Source organism: Falco peregrinus, chromosome 13 (assembly GCF_023634155.1).
Source record: "Falco peregrinus isolate bFalPer1 chromosome 13, bFalPer1.pri, whole genome shotgun sequence".
Lineage (NCBI taxonomy): Eukaryota > Metazoa > Chordata > Aves > Falconiformes > Falconidae > Falco > Falco peregrinus.
In genome coordinates, this window is record NC_073733.1 from 7,360,592 (window position 1) to 7,373,829 (window position 13,238).

Here is a 13,238-nt window from a genome sequence, read left to right on the forward strand (position 1 = left end):
TAGTTCTGAGACGTGCACTGAAAGCCGTGCAAGCCAGACATCCGATTTACTTCTGCAAAATCTTTCTATGGTTCCAACTGCATTTTTCCACCTTTGAATATCTGCTTTCATGCCATTAATTATTGTTGTTGCTATCTAAAAAGTGAACGTTATAGAATACAACTTTTTTTTATTAGGGCTACATGGCGCTTTCCTGCTGACACAGACTCAGAGCAAAGGCATTTGCTACAAAAATCCACAGACTTTGAAACAGTCAAAATCGGCATTGCACTGTATTGGCACCATACAAAGTCAACATTAAAAAACCAAAACATACAGGATCTTTAGAAAGAAGTTCATAGCTCTGGACAAGAGACCAGGTAGACTATTTTTAGTGAAATTACTCCCAATGATAGTCGAGGGATCTAAGCATTTGCAGAGACAGTCAGTATTTCGCAAGAAGGTGCAACACTGAACATTTGTCTCTTTTCTACAACTAACTTGTCCACTTTAAACCAAAATTCAATTATGTACGCCCATACTTCAGTTTACAATAATTTGTCTCTGTTAGCTTGTTCCATTGTTGAATAACAAAATCAAATTAAAAGTTGGTTTTGCATTTTATAGCTATGACACTGCCATTGTGTTGTTTGTATTAGCATATGAAGACACAAACATCCTGGTCTTATTAATAAAAAGTAACATGAAGTTGCTATATTGACCTGAAATGACTTCTCCTACACTTAGAACTCAAACCCAATGACCTTTGTATTGAAGTGATCTTCTAGTAAGAAACACAACAAGCAAAAGTGCATGCTTCTCAGAGATTTGATAGGTATTATTAGGCTATCCTCAATTAGATTTTCAAATTGTTTCTGTCACATACATTTCTTCATTGAGTGTAATAGCTCCCTTTATCTTCAGCCTGTTCCAGTCTGTTACCGATACACCTCACAAAAGAAGTGGTTTAGTTTCCTTGCATAAACTTGGGATCTAAGCCCTTTTGGTCCTGCAATGACTTGACGGGTTTATTTTTCTGTATTTCTCCATGAGTGTCTTTTCATCCTCATCATGAAGGCAGACTTTCACAAGTTCACAATGACACCTTGCATAGCTCTGCACCTACATAAATCCTTGTTCCTAATACCTCTTGCTAGCTTCTTGTTTTCTGTTTATGCATCTCTTAGGCTTATCTTGTAAATACACCGATTGCACTTTCTTGTAATACGTTCTCATGTTATTCCTTAGGCTTGCAGTTCTGTGCCTTTTATCATTCACGTTTTAAATACATTTTTTCCACAAAACTTTTAAAAATAACACTTCATAAATATATTAGGCACTGTTAAACTGAGTTTATCTTTTATCACACTGCATATTATATGCTTGAAATGTATTTGTGTCTTATTTAAAATCTAAGTACTGGAGGCAGAGATTCTGTCTCCTTTATTACTTGTGTTACTGCAGAGTTTAGTGGCTGTAATGGGTCCCTTTATAGTAGGTGTTGTACATACAGATCCAGAACAACAGCATTCTGTACATTATACAGCTTGCACAGGGACTGGCTATGAATAATAATTAAAACAACACTGTTCCCTCTCAGTCAGCAGTTATACGGATTTGCTGAAATTCTACAGACTTTCTGATTGGGGCAATTTTTGAAGCAGAACAACCTTTTTACCCAAAGCCCTTGCAAGACGCATGTTTCTGCTAAACGTGGAAAATACAGCCTGCAGTAGAGAAACCCCAACAGCACTAGCACTGAAATGGGCACAAGTGCACTTAGGCCTCATCTTTTTTTTTAATTATTTTATTTCAAATTCTCAATTTTCTTCGGTTTCATATTTGTGAAATGATTTACACTTCAGTAGAGAAGGGAGCATGTACAAGACTGAGAAGGCTGATGAAGGAAAGACTTGACAGGCAAGAGGAATTTCTGGAAAGACTGAAAACACGTGCTGCCTGGCCAAACAAAGTATTTCTTAACTCATACATCCTGATTAGCAACTGAAGGAAATTAAGAGCAGCTGGGAGAGACTTACGGAGATGAATAACATGTAATAAAAGGGGCACATGTATTAGGAATGATAATCAGAAGACAACACCTACAGAGTTGTTTGTCCTAAGTGTTTATATTCGTAATCAAGAGGATGTACCATCTGCAAAAAGATAGTTTCAAACATATCACATGTATCACTGTACTGTGTACAATGTATGACTGACACTCTGAATTTCTATTGGAGGCTGTACTAGAATAAATAATGTGATATAATCAATTACATGTGTACTTGCAGGTTTAGGGTTCAATACTGTACCTTATTTCATAAAAAAATATCTCACAGAGATCTTACATTAGTGTGACCATGTTAAAAATGACCAAGAAAGATTAACGTATAATTAGAGGTGGTTTAAACTTTTCATAGTAATGCTACATAAACCCATTTTTAAACAATTTTTATTAAACAAATTTACTGAATTTACTAAATGCAATTAAATTACCTGATTTAATAAATAACATCATTTATTCAAATGGTATTAACTTGTGAGGGTGCAATGATTTTTTTTAATATTACCTAAATTGCAACTGAAAAACTAATTTGATATTTTATTGGCAAAAATGCTGTGACAAAAGACAAAGAAAATCTGCTTTTTATCTTGAAAGACAAGACCTCAGCTTGCAACGTGGTTCATAAGGGATGCTGAGGTAGTTCATCACCACAGACAGGGGTCTCTGCATTTTAACGGCGAGGGTTGAGGGTTTTGCACTTGCAGACATTTAGAACATGGAACATGTGTGTGCACTGCTCCGCCACGCACTGTTCTGCTTAGCACTTTCCAGCTACACAGAACTTGAAGAACAAATCAAACACCCTGAAGGACTAGCTGAGGGACACATGAGCTTCATGCACACAACGTTCTGAAAATCATACCAACCAGTTTAGGGCTTTTAGATTCTTTGATTTAAACACTCGCTCGGTGTGTCGGCTCCCAGTTGGTCAGAGTAACGCTGGCCCACGGCAGCTGCTCACAAATGCGTACGAGCCTACACGCTACTTACACGCTGCCTTGCTTTGGGTCATGGTGAATTAGGAGGATGATTACACAGGAAGATTTTCTGTATTTTCAGCTTTGCTTTATTAGAGGGGTGGTGGATCGGGAAAGGCCACGCACCCCCCCACCCCCCCGTTCACTCACACCATTACATGGTGCCGCCGCAGCACTCCGGTGAACAGCGATGCAAAGCACCGCATGGCTTTGGGCAACAGCACAGCTTTTCCCATTGGAAAAGCTGCTTCTTTTAAAACTCTCGCCGTTTTCAAAATGGTGGGGCAGAATTCGGGGAACAGCGATGCAAAGCCCGGCACAGGTTTGGTCAAGGGCAGAGCTTTCCCATTTACAGTGCTCCCTTTAAAACTCTCGCCGTTTTCAAAATGGTGATGCTGGAATCGTGAGCTCAAGATTCGAAAAGCAGCAGAACCATTTTTAACAGCTCGTACCGTCTACGTTCTTCTGATGGAACGGTCACGCAACTCGCGGTGTCACACACGCACCACACGCGTTAACCCACCCAGGCCGCCCAGGCCCGGCCCGCTGGGGCCCTTGCAGGGTGCCTGCAATCAGCCCTGCACAGAGGCGGCGGTGCCGCCAGCTCCGCCTGCCCCGGCCCGTTACCGGGGCCCCCCCCGCGGCTGCCCTGCCGGGGGACGCTGCCCGGAGCCGCTGGCAGAGGCCGCCTGACGCACCCCGCGGCCCGTACTTAGCGCAGGCGGCGGCCGAGCGGCGCGGGGCGGGGCTGCCGCGCAGGCGCCGTGGAGCGGCGCGCCCCGTCTCCCAGGGTACGGCGCGCCCGCGTCCCGTGGTTCCTTGCGGGCCGTGCGTCCCCTCTGACCCGGGCTCGTTGCTCCACCATCCGGGCTCTCGGCGCCATACGGGGAAGATGGCGGCGCTGCTCCCTGCCGAGTGGATAAAGAACTGGGAGAAAGGGGGCAAGAACGAGTTGTGAGTGCGGGGCCTCGGTGTGGGAAGGCGATGGGGCGCCGCCGGCCACCGGCCTGCGGCAGGGTGGAGGGACTTGGGCTTCGCCGCCGAGGGAGGCTGGGGGGGGGGGGGGCGGCGGGGAGGTGGGAGCGGGCGGGGAGGGCGCCGCTCGGGGCTGCGTCCTTGTTGCTGGGGCTTGGGGACGGAGCCTGGTGGGGCGGGGGGCGCAGGCCGCCTTCCCATCCGGCTCGGCCTCCTCGGGGGTGGCTGACGCCCTCCGCCGAAGCTCGTCCCCCGTCGCTGGGCCTAGCTCTCCTGGCGCCCGTTGCCCGCGCCCTGAGCGCCCCCTTTCTGCCTCCGAGTCATATTTATCGGGTGTCGGGCTCCTCTTTAGCCGCCCCCCCGGGGTAGCACGGAGCCTGAAGCGTTGTTTCGCTGGCTCCGCGATGTTGACCTTTCTGGCAGAGGTCTCGGCCCCCGTTCCCACCTTTATACCTTTTCTGAGGGCACTAGCGCTGTAATCTTTCATTCAGGCAAGGTAGGATCAGCTAGTTGTTCCTATTTATCCTGCGAGGTAACCTTTGTGCACTCAGGGGGCTGTTTGCAGCTTCCCAGATCAATGCAGGTGTGCTAGGAGCTTTCCCCTTCAGGGCCTTCTGTGTATGTGTTTTAAGCAGTCTTAACTTGGCAGATTCACTATGCTGCGTTTCAGGAGTGCATCTGTTCAGGGGGTTGTTAACCAGTTTGTCCATTTCATGTTACTGTATTAGTTTGGGCAAGGGCATCCTGTGTACTAACTATATGTATTTGAATGCTGTTATTTTGATGCCTTCACGCACTTGTCTTTTTTTTGTTTTAACCAAAAAAACACTACAGTTCCAAATAGGGGTGTTTGGGGGATTACTTGGAGAAACGCTCTTTGATATTCATGCTTTCTGTTATTTTCTTTTGTTCATCTGTTTTAAAACGTTGTGCAGGTGTGGTAATGGTGTGCATTCAGTGCATGAAGAAAAAGGTCGTGGGGTAGAGAACAGAGAACATAGAGGCTCCCTGCATGAAGCACTGTTCTCCCCAGACCCTCCATTTTGTAGTGAAGGCCCCCCCCCTTTTATAGCCATGTCATTTTTGGCTTTGAATTGTGCTAGAACTATTGTTACTTTAGCATGTAAGATCAACGTGTTTTGATGTTAATGATAAAAGGCCAATGAAATGTCTTCTGTACCTGCATTTCCAACAGAAATAAAAGTGTTCAGGAGCCCCTGAACAATGCTGAGGTTTGCATTGCTTTTTTAATCTACTGCTTAGGATTTTATGGCAGTAGCTGAATTTGCACCCATGGCAGTATTTATGCAATAAACACAGATACCTTTTTATTGAACTTCAGAATTTAGAAATGTTTGTATGAATAGCAAAGAATAAAAAAGGTATACTGATACGTTTGAAAAATGCCCATATGATTATAATAAAACATCTACTTTTATACATAACATATACATGTGGATGCACTTGCTAGGTTTTCTGTAATAGGTAAGTCATTTTTGCCTGAAGTAGTCACATATGATTATAATTTTTGTAATTTACCCTGTTGCCGTCATTGAGATTGTATGGAGTTCACCATGTATGGAGTGTTCAAGGATAGAAATTCCATAGTTTGATCACATAATGGCAGCTGCACTGTTTACATTGACTTCTCAGAACCTCTATCTATGTAAGAGGCAAGTTACCTTAGCTTTTGGCCCGAATTGAACCTTTTATGATTCTCACCTTCCCCCAGAGCATAGTTCTTAACTACGATCGGAAGAAAGTGTTGTGGAACCAATAGAACGAAATGATAGGCTAGTTCTTGTATTTGTGGCATTTACACTTCATTTGGAATGCTGCTTAAATGCAGTTCCAGGCATGATTTCAAGAGTGGCTTGCAAAGGAAGCCATACGTTTAGGGGGAAAAAAAGAAATGATTGTGCCTGGATAACGGTTGTCAGTTTTTGCAGTGATAGATTTGTAAGTATGTGGAGTATACAAACTTACTTTCTAGAAGCAAAAGAATCTGTAGCCACTATCTAGGGAACTTCTTAGGAAACAACTTTTTGGGGGGAATCTTCAGTGTGTAAATTTGCATTTATTTTTCCAGAGCTTCCTATCTACTCTTTTACTGGGGAAAAAAAATTATGATGCTTTCTTTCAAAAATGAAACACATTAAATTTTTTAAGCATTATTTAAAGTAAAAGGGGAATACCTGTAATGATACTTGTTATTTTTGAGCTATTTATCCAATACAAATATGCCCAGAAGTATAAATTAGGTCTCGGCCTTACATCTAAGACACAATTACAGCCTCAGAGTTTGTGGTTCAAAGTTAAGACAATGCATGATATTGATAAACAAGTTAGAGTAGTGGGAAGGGGAAGGATACTGCAGAGGGACAAACCTGATATTTATAGTAAATACAGGATTTGCAAAAAGTTCAGAAGTTTGGATTTTCTTCTTCTGTGGAAGCCTGGTCTAATAAAGCCCGTGCATTGAAGTCAGAGAAATTCACTCTTATGTAGAGGGCCGTTGTTTTGTTTTTAAATGAAGGGGTGGGCTCATTTGGAGGGAGGCAAATACCAACTTTGTTAAAAAGTGAGGATTATAGGAAAAAAAACCTGAACAAAACGCCTTCATAATTAGCAGAAAGAAAAGCCCAAGATAGTGTTTTGGCACTTACTAGTTACCTAAATAAAAACAGTTTTATGTTTTGGGGGAATGTGAAAGTGTATTGAGAGAAGTAAATGATTTGGGTTTATTTGGTATTTCAGCTTCTACGGTGATTAATATAGGATGCTTAAGGTTATCTCTGTATATTTGCTTTCTGAGTGGTATGGTGGTGGTCTGCCTATACCTGAAAACATACCAGATCTGTAATATTGCTGTAGTCTGTGGGAGATGATGTTATTGGGGTGGCAAGGAAGGAGAAAAAAAGGAAGAAGTTTGGTTTATGGAGAAAACAAAATATAGGGGTGTTTTAAAGAAATCCTACAAGGAAGTCAGTTTGCAACTGACTGATCTTTTGCTGTGGAAAATAATAAACTTTATTTTTGCTGATGTGATAGTTCATCACGATAAAACAGAAATATCCCAAACCCAGAAAGTAAGGATTTTGTATGTGTCTTAGAGTTTCATGTTAGATAGTAAGGCAACATTGTAGAGCTTGGGTAGCAGTGACCAGTCTGTTCCTAGAAATTGTTCAGAGACCTTGATCAAAACTGTACATGCTTTAAATTTGATTAATTGAACTATTGATTTGTAATAATATCTAACACCGATATGTAAATGTACATCATGATAGCTTCAAGTGCTCTTAGCTGTCAAAACTGTAAATGGGTGAGGATGTGGTCATCTTATCTGTCACTTTGTTTTGTTCAGACCCTCGTCTAAATATAGTTTATTAAATTATGTGTGTTTGCTTTGCTACTCTATATTGTATAGAGATTGAGTTGGGATCTGTGTATGACTGCTTATTACGCTGATCAGTCTAGACTCCTTGTACACCTATTTGTGTGTACTTACACTGTCCTTTGTAGTGGAATTGTGTATTGTTTTGTAGAGTGTCTTCCACAATAAGATGCTGGTCTATGATTGTAGCCCATATGGACATTTATAATATGCATTAAATGGCAAGGACTTAGTATTAGACTGGTACCTTGTTTTGTGATAAACACATTGAGGACCCTTTAATGTAGAAGTAAGGTTTTAATAATATACTTGGCTGGCAGTTTATGCAATATGTTAAGCCTCAGGATAAACTGAAGAAGCTTAACAGTTTGTGAAATTTTGAGACTTGATCTTTCAAGCACCCCTGATAGGTTTGTTACTTCCACGCAGAATGTCAGTGTTGAGTTGAAGGGCTGAGAGTCAGGAAAACAGTTTAGTTGTATTTTTGCCATCCTGACTGCAAAATGCAGTTGACTGTACTTTATCTCAATTAGAGAACTACCCACCCGCATCAGTTAAACTCATATACTTAAGCATATACTTAAATGTTTGCAGGCACATGCACTTTGTGACAATTACTGCCATATACTATGTGTGGGAGTGTAATTGAGGCTGTAGAACATTGCATATGAATTGGGAAACTTGGGTTCAGTTGATGACTCTGCCATGCAAGCTTGTTTGATAGGTGTTCAACACTGCTTCAGGATTTGTTGTTTAAGCAAATCTATCCCATCTTGGTCCAAAACAAATTTAATTTAAAACTTTGGTTTTCAGAGGTGATTCTATAACTTTTTAAAACTATTTTTACTTTCTAGGTTATCCTGGTTTTTTTATTGTATCTTATACGTTTTGCAGTTTTATTTTTGCGTGAAGCGATGTAGGTTTTAGTGGAGTAGGGAAGCTCTCTGTCCTAAGCTTGCAGTAAGGAACTACAAGATTAGAGTAATAAATGTTTCAAATGAACTCTTAATGGACAACAGACAGTTTGAGTCTGTTGAACTGAAAAGTGGACCTGATAAATTTCCATTGTCATGGGCAGTGTTTAAATGAGAAGGTATTGTGTGGCTGTTTTCCCAAGCTGGTTGGTTGTACTGATACAGACGTTTTTATTCTTGTGAACATCAAAGTATTGCGATTTTAATTCTTGATGCTCTCAGTTAATCTCACAGTTTCTTGGTACTGGAAGGGAGGGCTTCTGCCTTCATTCACGAGGACTCTCTTTACTCTGATGCTTATCTGACCTCCTGGTAAGATGCTTCAGCTTGCAAAGTTGGCAGAAGACTTATTTTTTTTTTACCAGTTTTCTGCCAGGTTTGTCAGTTTAACTGATTTAACTGACATGAGGGCTAGAACTCTGTGGCCAAGAAGGGAAGAAGCGTTGGTGAATGTGCATTTCTGCAGCATCAAACCATTAAATCAGGTCAGCTGTACTGCCTGACAGCACCTTCAGAAAAGGTCATCCTCCTTTGGAGTACCTGTATGAAAGAATATAAGCAGAATTATTAATTTAGATCCAAAGAGTAATATCAGAGTCATCTTTTCTGCTACCAAAATTTTCTCATGAAGACTTTCACGAAAAGAAAATTTTTAGGGTTCTTTTTTCCAGTTTAATAGTTCAGGGTTTTTTAATTACAAACATAAAGCAAGTTGTTTTACAGACTAATTTTAAATAAGGTTTCTTGTTACTTTGATCAAACAGATTTGTTTCTTGAAGTAATATGAAGTTGATAGTACTGTTTTGGTATTGCCTGAAAAGGGAATTGGAAGAGGTTAAAACTCTTATGTTGTATTAAGATGTACTTAAGTGAACACTTCTGTCCAAGTAGACAGGGTTGTTGCTCGTGTAATGTGGTTGATGATACTACCTTATGACACAGGGGTCAAAGTGTGCATCTCAGTAGATAATTTTTTGGAATTGGATGTTTCACTTTGCTGTTACTTGTATACAGAGCTTAGAAATGAGTGCTTATATGGTAACTTATTTATGGAGGAGGAGTAATTAAAATTTAAGAAAATCTGATCGATCAAATTGATACACTGTTTGGGGATAGCTGGGAAAAAAATCTATTGCTGCTTTAAAAAAAGTGCACTTATCATTAATGAAAAATAAATTAAATTACCCATTCCTCTGTTTTTGCCATCTTTGCTCTGGTTAATTCCAAATATTGTGCATTCTCTTCAACAGCATTTAGAACATCTTAGCCATACCATTGCTTTTTGCGGAGCTAGCACATTTCTGCTGGTTACGTTGTATGTGAAACTGCCCATTTTCCAGTTGTCTTTAAAGGGTGCATATACCTTGTATTTGCTAATTACAATCCTTTGATTGCTGGAACAGCTGTTCAGTCCTGCTAGAGAGGTAATAAACGGCATAGGATGCAAATAGAATGAATGACAGATTGCTACAGAATCCTTTTTTACTGTTTATTTTTGATGATAAGCCTCTAATAATTCTAAACACCTGCCTTACTTGAGAACATGCTTAAGAATTGCTCCCACAGGAAATTGTGGTCTTGCCATCTTATGTAGGAATACGATGTAGCTCTGATACCAGCTTCAGTTTCTGCACATGAAAGACTTTTTGACGAAAAATATGTGAAACTTACGGTTGAAAACTTGAAAGTGTGAAGAAAATTGTTAAGATATTAACTGGCCTATGTTATAATATAGGTAAATCACTACTATTTTTTAAGTACGAAACTGCTTTTGAAACCTCGTGCTGAGGTGACTGTGGTGGAGAGGGAAAATCCTTGTAGCTTGGAAGCATCTCCGTTTCTAAGCCATCAGTGTAGTGGAGAGGCCTGCTCTTTAAGCATTTATTTTATAATGCACAGAGCTGTTATTTCATGGAGCCATATGTACAGTATTTAGTGTACTTTTTACATATAGCTAATTTGATTGAGGGAGCCTCAGGAGACAATGTAACATGACAGGTCTTTGCATCCTGTAATGGATTCCCTTAGTGACTGTCTCACCACTGATAAAACACTGCATCAGGAAGTCATGCATGTGTTTTAATGTTAAAATTTTTTACAGGCCAGAGTTTGAAAACTGTGATAGTACTTCCATGAGAAGCATTTCCTTATTGGTTAACAACAGTAGGTTAATGCTAGCGCTTCCATGTTTCCTTTCACATTAAAATTGCCTAGTGTACTCACTTTTCTGTGTGTAAGTATGTGTAATGTTAGGAATAATATTTTTTTGAAGTATATGATATATATGTGTGAGATCTATTGGGAAACTTGTATTTCTTTGCTGTGCAATTTCTGTGAATTAGTGTTTATGAAAGTTAAAATGTAGTCAGCCATTTAAACTACCCAAATTTAAAGTATTTTAGCCAGAACAACAACAAAAAAAGCCTCCAAACATTTTTGTGTGTATGCTAATCTCTATTTTTATGTGTTTAATTTTTTTAATATTTTTTCTGTTTCAGTGTGCAACTATGTCGCACTCTCAGTGAAAACAAAAGCCATGATAGTATGGGTTTCAGAGGTAGGTTGTGCGGGTTTTTTGTGGTTCTTAAAATAAAAAAAAGGTGGTTCTTAAAAAAAGGCCTTGGAAAGAGTTGATCATGGTACATCTGCATGTATCTGGTTGGAATATTCCTGTACGGTGATCATTGATCATTAATACATGCTAAAGATGAATACTACAGATAGTAAGGCAATACAAACATCCACAACTAGATTTGTCTTCAGATGTCCAGGTAAGAGATTTCTTAGACAGTAGTTAAGTGGTGGTGGGGTAGTCCATTATTTGGTCTGTGTTGTAGAAAATTCAATTCCTTTTTGCAGACTCAAATACAGTTTTATTCTAAAAGTTATATGTATGAACACTACCGTATGCAAGTGTACTTGTATACTGCAGAAAGTAATTTTTACAGCAATGCCTGAGTTAGAGACTTTCTCCTTTGTTAGTGAACGACACTGCTGTCTTCAAGTTTTAAATTCTCACTTTAAAAAAATCTTTGGTCTTTGCAGAAAGATTAAATTTTTCTTTGCATTGCAGAATCTGTTGGAAGAAAAGCTTCCGTATTACTAAGACCACAAATGTGCTATGCTGTTCAGATGGTGTTTTGAGCTCCTGCTAGAATAGTCATAATGGGCAATTGTAATAGAAGAAAAGAGAAACCAAAATGTTTCAATGTAAATTATAAGTAATACTGTTAAGTACAAAGAACTTACTATTGAACAAAGCTACACCATTATTCCCAAAGTTTTTGAAGAAAGGTCAGCAGATGTTCTCTGTTCTAGATGGAGATGGACAATCGCTATATGCTGTTGCTTGTTTTTTTTTTTTAAATCTGTCCTTGTCAGGATCTAAAATATTCAGTGGGAATTACTAGATAGATACATGCAGTGGCTATATTGGAGGAATTACTATACAGAAATAGTTTAAGTCCTTCTGGTCATGGAAGAAAACCCTGAAAATACAGATAATTTGGAGTGAGGTACCGAGATGCTGACTGCTAAGAATTTGAGTCCACATGACCCACATCCAGTTCTGAAAACTGCACTGGCTGTTATGCCTTTACGGTTCCAGAAGGGCATTTATTGAGGTCCCATATACCACAAGCTTATGGAGACAGGCCAGGTTTTGGTGGTGTACCTATGTAACAAATACCCCATCATGTGGGGAGCCACTTGCAGAGAGAGACATGTTTGGGGCTATGCTTATAGTTTGTTTGGGTTCATCATAAATTATTAAATTGGGTACTGCACCAAACTGCTTGAATTTGCCTTCAAAATAGTAGAATTATATTTTACATAGCATTGGTGGCTAAACCAATCCTGCTATATTCAGATCTTCAGCAATTAATATTCTTTGCCAAAAGCATTGTGATAGGTAAAATTAACCTATCAATTTAAAAAAGAAATAAATCTACTTTTAATGCAGCTACAGTGCTCTGCAGTCACCAAGTTATCAAGTACCTGCTTTAAGTCATTAAGATCTGTAACTTTTATACCCGTTGTGAATATTGAGTAAACCACATGGTACAAGTGCAAGGTGAAAGTATTGGGTTTGATTATTTTTCACATACTAAAAAAGTATAGCAGCATTGTGGTGTATTCAAGAGCAATTCCTTACGAGTTTACCATAGTAGTTTTTGCAACCACTATTTTTAACGTGGCAAGATTTTTTCAAATGCTGTATCTCAGTTTAGTGTTTCAGCTTAATGTAAGCTTTTGTAAAGCAGCATTCTTCAGTTATTGGAGACTTCCCTTAAAAAAAAAAATCCTCATTAAGTATTTTTTTCCAATTACATTTTACTTTCTCCAAGAGAAGTGGTTCTTGAGAGCATATCTGTGTTGAGATACGATTAGGAAAAAGTACTGTAATGTTTCCTGTGTATTGTATTTTTATGTGTATGTATAATATATTTATGTGAATTATGAGTCTTGGCAGTTGGTTTAGGAAAGACAGATTTAACTTAAGCTTTTATGTGCAGAACTGTAGTTTTTCATTTCATTTTATTGTTATTACATAAACTCCCTAGGGAAAGTGTATTGTCTCTCTTCTATCTGCTTGTGTGAAGTCTTAGATATTGATGCTATATTTAATCTATCAGCAGTAATGAAGTAATCCCAGTCATTGGTAAAAGAAGCATATCCTGTCTACTTGCAGGGTGTCTGAAGTCTACAGGATTATTGTAAACATTGCTCTAAAAGTTACCAAAGATTACCTAACATGTTCCTTAATGTTTTCTTTCAATAGATATCCAACAGGCTTTGTACGAGCTTGCATACCATGTTGTCAGAGGAAACTTGAAGCATGATCAAGCTTCTAATGTTCTTGGTGATGTCATAGT

At 39.4% G+C, this 13,238-nt stretch overlaps 1 protein-coding gene across 5 annotated transcripts in view; it reads left to right on the forward strand.

The window, feature by feature from the left end:
• The first annotated feature begins 3,817 nt into the window (after nucleotides 1-3,817).
• THOC2 (THO complex subunit 2) overlaps nucleotides 3,818-13,238 on the forward strand; it is a 55,579-nt gene continuing 46,158 nt past the window's right edge. For all 5 annotated transcript variants that reach the window (XR_008749639.1, XR_008749640.1, XM_055817815.1 and 2 more), the window contains exons 1-3: nucleotides 3,818-3,975; nucleotides 10,863-10,921; nucleotides 13,145-13,236. Coding sequence is in view for 3 of the 5 variants with exons in the window: in XM_055817815.1 (XP_055673790.1) it covers nucleotides 3,914-3,975; nucleotides 10,863-10,921; nucleotides 13,145-13,236 (213 nt within the window). In the remaining 2 variants the exon portion in view is untranslated. The remainder of the gene's footprint in view (nucleotides 3,976-10,862; nucleotides 10,922-13,144; nucleotides 13,237-13,238) is intronic.